This window comes from Sinocyclocheilus grahami, unplaced genomic scaffold, assembly GCF_001515645.1.
Source record: "Sinocyclocheilus grahami isolate Dianchi unplaced genomic scaffold, SAMN03320097.WGS_v1.1 scaffold13.1, whole genome shotgun sequence".
In the NCBI taxonomy this organism is placed as follows: domain Eukaryota; kingdom Metazoa; phylum Chordata; class Actinopteri; order Cypriniformes; family Cyprinidae; genus Sinocyclocheilus; species Sinocyclocheilus grahami.
Genome location: NW_015505192.1, coordinates 3,043,390 through 3,051,862, shown reverse-complemented (window position 1 = coordinate 3,051,862; position 8,473 = coordinate 3,043,390). Strand labels below are relative to the sequence as shown.

At 34.4% G+C, this 8,473-nt stretch overlaps 1 protein-coding gene across 3 annotated transcripts in view; it reads left to right on the top strand.

Annotated features, from left to right (window-relative positions):
- LOC107599228 (ralBP1-associated Eps domain-containing protein 2-like) overlaps positions 1-8,473 on the top strand; it is a 55,964-nt gene that overhangs the window by 29,961 nt on the left and 17,530 nt on the right. For all 3 annotated transcript variants that reach the window (XM_016290775.1, XM_016290768.1, XM_016290761.1), the window contains exons 10-12: positions 4,038-4,122; positions 4,581-4,649; positions 7,724-7,772. In XM_016290775.1, coding sequence (XP_016146261.1) covers positions 4,038-4,122; positions 4,581-4,649; positions 7,724-7,772 — 203 coding nt within the window. The remainder of the gene's footprint in view (positions 1-4,037; positions 4,123-4,580; positions 4,650-7,723; positions 7,773-8,473) is intronic.

Here is an 8,473-nt window from a genome sequence, read left to right as displayed (position 1 = left end):
CCATTTGAGAGATAGGTGGCGGTAATGCACTTATAAGTCTGCGATCCGCTGTAAAAAAAAGAAGAAGAAGAAGACTCGTCAGGCGCCTGCTGCTGAGAACGCGCTCAGGACAGTTCGGACATTGCGTGAATCAGAGGTAAAAAACGATATAAATACTGTTCAGTTTCTTGCACAAACCGATCGTTTCGTGTCATTACACATAAATGTATCGTCACGAGCCGCAGGGTTTAATTTGGGTTTGTTTGTGTATGTTTTTTTATTCTCAAAGCCGTGATTCCCATTCACTTCCATTATGAGACTGACAGACTGCAACGGTTTGAGTTAAAAATCTTTGTTTGTGTTCTACTGAAGAAACAAAGTCACCTACATCTTGGATGCCCTGGGGGTAAGCAGATAAACATCAAATTATAATTTTTGGGTAAACTATCCCTTTAACTGTACATTTTACCTATATACAAATTATATAACAAATATTTTAAGTTATTCTATCTATCTATCTATCTATCTGTCCGTCCGTCCGTCCGTCCGTCCGTCCGTCATGTGTTCAAATATACAAATATTTAATAATCTCAACTAAAGCAAATGATTGTGAATAGCAAGTTGATTGAGGGATGAACTGTGGTGATATTCAGCGTTAGGAAAGAGCTTTTATCTCATTGTTAACTCCGGCCATGAACAGAGAAACGTCAGCGTTATTGAATGCAGCTCGGCTTTCTTCATTAGTCAGCAGGGAACATTAATACTTCATTTAAAATCTACACATAAAATAAATGATGCTCAGTAAGGCCTTCAGATGTAAAGAACACTCAAGAGATCAAAACCCAGTCAGGCCTCTTTTATTCTTTCAGATTGCAGTCATATCAAAGATCATGGTCATCACTGACCTCATACTGAATTATGGATGCTCGTTCAGTGTTTTACGTTTCAGTGCTTTCACTCTTGTTTGGTTTTAGTTGAGTCTGAAGTGTGTCTTTTATCTCACATGCATCTGCTGATAGCGTTTACAGTGCTCTGAAATGTTTTGATGCCAAAAACCGTGATCACAGTAAGGAAATGCTACACGCTGTCAACTGTAAAGTCATTTTGTCTGTCTTCGTCTTGAAATGTTCACTCTCTCTTGTTGTTGTTCACAGTGCATGACGCTAAAGTGCCGGGTCGTCCCAGCGTTCCTCAGGAAAACTCCTCTCCCAGTCATTATTCTGTCAAGCTGCAGCCGGAGCAGCCTGTCATCACACGCGTGAGCATTTCCTCCCACCTCCTAATTTTTGCATCTGATTGGATGATCGAACAGAACTCTGGGTGTCAGTCTTAAATGATGAAACATATTAGGGCTCTAAATCAGGATTTAGGTCATGACACTGCTTTTTAAAAGTGTATTTGCTTGCTAGAATATCAGTAGTTTCAAGTCAGGGCACATGCACCGGGGCCCGTATTTGGTTTTGATGTGCTTACAAATAATATAAGATAAATCACATCCAAATTGATTACAGACATGAGCTTAAGATATCAGTACAATTTAAAGCGAAGAGAAAAAGTTTTTCAAAAATCCCACACGCTACCGTAGCTTGTAACCTTTGTCAAGCATTTCATAATTTCACAATGCTTGATGAAGATCAAATGACTGACACGTTAATAGTAATATATTGGATAATAAATATGAATTATATTGTGTTTGCAAGCTACAGTAGTGTGCAGTAGGTACTACTAGGTATATATTAATATAAAATAAAAAATAAGGGAGATTCACAGGAAATTCGAGATTTGATCATTTAACATATATAGAGATATTTTAATATATATTTAAATCTTGAATTTCTTGATCATTTTTGTTTATTTGAAAATCTAAAACAAAATGTTCAGTAGAATAAACCTACGTAAGGCTTACCTATAGTTGTGTATTAAGTTTAATAATAAGATATGCTGAGAAAAAGTGTTTTGAAAAAAAAAAAGTAATCTTCAAGAAATAATATAAAGATATTTTCATTAACATTAGTATTATTGATGGCATGTTTCATAGATGATATTTCAGAAATGTTGAGCTTTAATTATAACTCATTATATTCTGCTATGTTAGCTTTTAAAAACTAGTCGGTTCCTTTTATATAAAAAGCATTCAGAAGCTCTTTTTCCATTTATTGACTGATCATCAAGAGCCTGCTGCTTCCTTGACATCAGTGAAAGGCATACATAATTGAAAAATATTTTCATCTTCATGCTTTATAGGTCTCCTCAGACAGTTGTTTTTCTCATTCAGGTTGCATCTGTGGAGCGGCTGGTGGAGCGCTTGGAGGTCGATTACTCCGACGACCCCTGGAGGATCACAGAGGAGCAGCGTGAATACTATACCAACCAGTTCCGGAGTCTCCAGCCTGACCTCAGCGCTCTCATCATGGGTAAGAGAGATCTGCACCACAAACACATCTGAGATCATCTCATGCTGTTCGATTTATGACTTTATGTGGACACGTTTGAAGTTTGCTTTGGTTTTTCTTTCAGGAACTGTTGCAAAAAACTTCTTTACCAAGTCGAAGCTTCCGATTCCAGAGCTGTCTCATATATGGTGAACATAAAACCTAAGTTCCTCTTAAACATGCAGTGAACCGTCTCTTTGCATTCAAACAATCTTGTTTGATCTTCTTCAGGGAGCTGAGCGATGTCGACAAGGACGGTGCTCTCACTTTCCCGGAGTTCTGCACTGCCTTCCATCTGATTGTGGCCCGGAAAAATGGTTACCCTCTTCCTGAAACGCTCCCTGCCACGCTGAGACCGGGCTTTGTGGAAGCAGGTGTGGTTACAGCGCCACCATCTGAGGTATGAGATCTAAAACTCACAAAATGCCTACAGTATTTGCACCTGAAGTATTTAATGATGTCTAGGTTAAAACTGTCCAGTAGTTCTTATTCAGGATCATGTTTTGCAATTTTGAAAAAGTTCAGATTGACAATTTTGAACTGAGCTCCAAATGCAATTGTTTTAGAGGCAACTCTACCTCTTATTGTCTTTGATGAAAATATGATGCCTGGAGCCAATCAGCTCGTAAGAAGAGCTTCATTTTACATTTATGCCAAGATCACAATGTTCCGTACATTTCGTTATGTCCTTGTCTTATCTCTCCTCCTCTCTCTCTTTTGATTGGCATGATGATAATCTGCACACAGTATTGCAAAGCATCAAAACAAATACACAAATACAAAACAAACATGTATGTATGTGTGTGTGTGTGTGTATATATATATATATATATATATATATATATATATATATATATATAGTCATCACTTTTTGTTTCATTTATTGCAGTGTTATTTTAGTATTATTTAAAATTATTTTGAATATTGTATTTATTTTTTATAATTTTTTTATTTTCAGTTTACTTTTATATTGTAGTTTAAGTTTTAGTTTCAAGTTTTTTTATATATTTCTATTTAGATGTATATTTTTATCATTTTAGTAGTTCAACATTTTATTTGTTACAGTAGTTGCCAATGACTTTTCAATTTTTTTTTTAAATTTAAGTTAATTTAATATTTATATGTTATTTAATTTCAGCTGTCAATTAACAAAAAAAAACATTAACTTTTAACATCTTTTAACAATTAACATTTTTAATGGTTGTTTTAGTTAACAATAACATCACTGGTTTATTGTGTTTTTATTAATTCATTTAGCTGTTGCTAAATCATTGATAGTCCCTGTATGGTTGTAAAAATTTATCAATTTTGTACATTTGCCTACATATAGAAAAAATTGTAAACAAGAATAGTACAAAACAACATGCATAAATTTATATATATATATATACTGTACTTATTAATATATATATTTACACACACACAGTAAAGAAAGATACACATATTTATATAACTCTCTCTCTTTCTCTGAGCATGTTTATTTGGCTAAAGGTAGAGGGTGCTAATGTGTTTCATTTGAGATATCAATAAGCCAACAATCCAACTAGTCCAGCCCTTATATCTGAGTAAACATCTAAATATCCTCATATCAGTAATTTTATGCTTGCTTTTAATTTTTCCAAATAGAAAATGGGTTCTGTTGACCTGCAGGGGACCTCTAGACCAGGTGTGACTGCTAAACAGGAAGCGAGAGATGAAAGCAGGAAACCGGGTATGACTTCAGAGCCAGACGTCAATTAGCATAAACATGATTAAAGGAAAAAATATATCTAATGTTTTTTATACGGTGGCCCAAAAAGTATTTGGATACTTAAAATTGTCTAAATAATGTCTAAATGCATTTGTGCTTTAAAATAAACTGCACTTGCTTTGATATTTTATAATTTAATGCAATGAAAGAGAGAGAATGATAGATATAAAAATTTAGAAAGTGATTTTTTTAAGTGAGTGCATTTGTGCTTTAAAATAAATGGCACTTGCTTTGATATTTTATAATTTAATGCAATGATAGATTTTTATTTTTCAGTTTTTTTAGTGTCTTAAGTGTGCAGATATTTTTGGGGCCACTCTTCCACACTTAAGAGGGAAAACCTGTAAACTTACTGAAATTCTCATGTAGATGATCTATTTCACTGCTCTTATTGTGTGTTTTTATTGCTGTGTCAGCAGAATTCAGCCCAAAGAGAATTCCAGAGCCACATGAAAAGACAATACAGCATGTCAGCACTTTAAAACCAGGTGAGTCACTGTCCTCAGGCGCAGCGGGCCACGCACACGCCCCTGACCCACACCGAATCGACCAAAGCCTCTAATTTACCTGTGCTTTACCGTCTGTGTTCAGGCAATGATGAAAATTCTGTGGTCTTTTACTCACCCTCATTTTGTTCAACCTGTATGACTTTTCTTCTGTGAAACACAAAGGGAGATGTTTAGCAGAATGTCCCAGGTCCTCTTTTCAATATAATGCAAGCAAATGGATGCTGTCTAGCTCAAGAAAAGAATGCATAGAAGCTACATAAAGGTAGCATATGACATACTCACTAGATTCCAGGTCTTCTCATGCCATCAGGTAGTTTTATGTCAAAAAAAATGTGTTGTTTGTTGAAAAAAAGCATAAGATCACATATTTTCAAATTTAACACATGAAGATAGGCTGCACCAGGTTTGAAATCAGTGACAAATTCCACTTGCTTTGGTGTTTTATTATCCAGTGCAGTGACATTTAGATCTGTCTTAAGTTTCTTCAATGTCTCCGGTGCACAGATATTTCGGGGGCCACTCTTCCATACTTCCAAATGCAATGTGAACTTACTGTTATTGTTATTTCACTGCTCTTATTGTGCTATTTTATTTCTCACAGCAGAATTCAGCCTGACAGAATTCTAGACCTGCAGGAAAAGCCAATACAACCATATAAACAAACAAATGTGACCCTGGAGCACAAAAGCAGTCTTAAGTCGCTGGGGTATATTTGTAGCAATAGCCAAAAATAAATTTTATGGGTCAAAATTATAGATTTTTTTTATGCCAAAAATCATTAGGATATTAAGTAAAGATCATGTTCCATGAAGATATTTTGTAAATTTCCTACTGTTAATATATTAAAACTTAATTTTTGATTAGTAATTTGCATTACTAAGAACTTCATTTGGACAACTTTAAAGGTGATTTTCTCAGTATTTAGATTTTTTTTTTGCTCCCTCAGATTCCAGATTTTCAAATAGTTGTATCTCGACCAAATATTGTCCTATCCTAACAAACCATACATCAATGGAAAGCTTAATTATTCAGCTTTCAGATGATGTATAAATCTCAATTTTGAAAAATTGACCCTTATGACTGGTTTTGTGGTCCAGGGTCACAAATAAATAAGACCGATTTAGTGTTATTTTAGTATTATGTATATATTATTTAGTATTTAGTTTTCTTTTTAATTTTAGTTTGTTTTAGTTTTAAGTTGGTTTTATATTTCTATTGAGCTTTAATTTATTTTACGTACGTTTTAATTTGAATAATTTTAGTACTTCAACTTGTTGCCTCCTTAAAGGAATATTGTGGTCCAGGGTCACAAATAAATAAGACCGATTTAGTGTTATTTTAGTATTATGTATATATTATTTAGTATTTAGTTTTCTTTTTAATTTTAGTTTGTTTTAGTTTTAAGTAGTTTTTATATTTCTATTGAGCTATTTATTTTACGTACGTTTTAATTTTAATAATTTTAGTACTTCAACTTGTTGCCTCCTTAAAGGAATGTTTTTAAAATATTTAAAATTTTAATTTTCTGAAAATGTACTCACCCTCAGTCCATGAAAGATGTAGATGAGTTTGTTTCTTCATGGGAACAGATTTGGAGAAATGTAGCATTCCATCACTTGCTCACCAGTGGATCGATCCTCTGCAGTGAATGGGTGCCGTCAGAATGAGAGTCCAAACAGCTGATAAAAACATCACAATAATCCACAAGCAATCCACACCACTCCAGTCCATCGATTAATGTCTTGTGAAGTGAAAAGCTGCGTGTTTGTAAGGAACAAATCCATCATTAAGGCGGTTTAACTTTAAACCATCGCAAAATATGAGTCCATGTTCCATAATAATGCTTCCTCCAGTCAATAAAATCAATACCGTCCAAACAATACCATCTGAAACAAGACAGCTGAATAGCTTGTTATATTCCTTATTTATAAGTCTGCTAAATGAATGAATGCAAATTTGAGAACTACAGAGGGAAATTTTGGTCTGTTTCTCCGCCTGACATATGACTTCAGAAGGCTTGTAACAAAGTTTATTAGTCATATGAGCTACTTTTTGGGTGCTTTTTTGAGCTCAAGAGTGCTTGTTCCCATTTATTCCCAATGTATGGAAAAGGGCAGCATGAACAATCTGCAAAACATCTACTTTTGTGTCCCACAGAAGAAAGTCAATTGTGTTTGCCGCAACACAAATAAATAATGACAATTTTCTTCTCTCAGGCTGAATTATCCCTTTAAGAGACCTATGGTCAGATGGTTCATGATTAAAAACAGACCAATCATTACTCTCTCTTGGCAAATCAGCTCTTGTGGTCTTTAGATCAGGTTGAAGTCATATTTAGCGAGTATATCACTCTAGCAGAGGCCTGTTTGTTATTTTCTCTCATGATGGGTGTGATGTTTTGAAGTAAAACCCCTCAGCGCCTCTGGGTGTGGACACAAAGCCCGTTATATCCACAGCACTGACCTTTTGTTCTAATATTTCATGCAGTCTACTCTGATCCAATAACAGCTCATATTTATTAAAGTGCCCAGATCCCTGGGCGTTCACAAATAATCCTGCACTTTATTACTTCAGTTTGAATGCAATGCTGCTTCCAATATGGTTCTTATGAAATCCCTTTTCCCCCAGTGTTGGTAGAAAAGAGAATCAAAGTTGATATTGAGTCTTCGTCAATGCCCCAGTGCATGATGGGATAGGAGACAAAGGCCCGTTTGAGGTGTTAACTGCAGTTGTAGGTGTTCAATGCTATTTTTTGGATAGTATCGATGCTATCGAGTGTGTTTGATGTTTTAGTGTTACGATTCAGTGTTTCTGCTGAGAAGTCAAATCTTTTGGCTAGAGAGAGCAGTTCAGTTTAGGACCGGCTTAAAACTTCTCTAGATGACAGGTAATAAAAGAAGAATTTGTTTAATTTGGTAAAAAGTGAAGTCTGATGCTTTTGTTTGGCTTTTAGATGAAATTAGTAATGTTTCTCTTTAGGATTTGGTCAGTTTTATTGCAGAAAGAATACTTTTACTGTGTAACTGAGTACTTAACATACAAATGTTTTACAGATTCGCCACAAGAACTTGATGCAAACATGAAGTCAAGAACACGGCCCAGGTAAAATCTTTTTAAACTCTCACTACTGCTACATTACCATTCAAAGTTTTTTTTATTTTTTTATTTTAAAGAAATTAATACATTTATTTAGCAAAGACATAATAAATTGATCACGTTTGCCAGTAAAGACGCTTACAGGGTTACAAAAGATTTCCATTTCAAATAAATGATTTTTTTTTTACTTTCTATTCATCAAAGAATCCTGAAAAGAATGTATCATGGTTTCCATAAAAATAGCTGAGAACTGTTTTCAACATTGATAATAATAATACATTCAATTAAATTAAATTCAATTCAAGTTTATTTGTACAGCGCTTTTCACGATACAAATCATTGTAAAGCAACTTTACAACAAATTAATTTTCTACAATATTTAGTGGTAGCTTATCAGTGGTGACTGTCAGTCAATGTACATATGGCATAAATGTACGGAAAAATCAATTAAAGACGTAATCAAACAGACGATGAACACTATTAACAGCAATTATTATACGATGCAATCAAACTTATAGCAAAATGTGGTAGTTCTGTATGTTGTTTCCGGGTTGGCATCATCTGAGGTCCTATGAGGGGTTGGCATCATCTCTTCTCAGGCGTTCTGGATCCAGACTGAAGCTTGTGTAAATCCTAGTTACCACGGATGTCAATGTATTTGTTTAACCCAAACTAAAGAATAATAATGTGCATTTGATCAGATATAA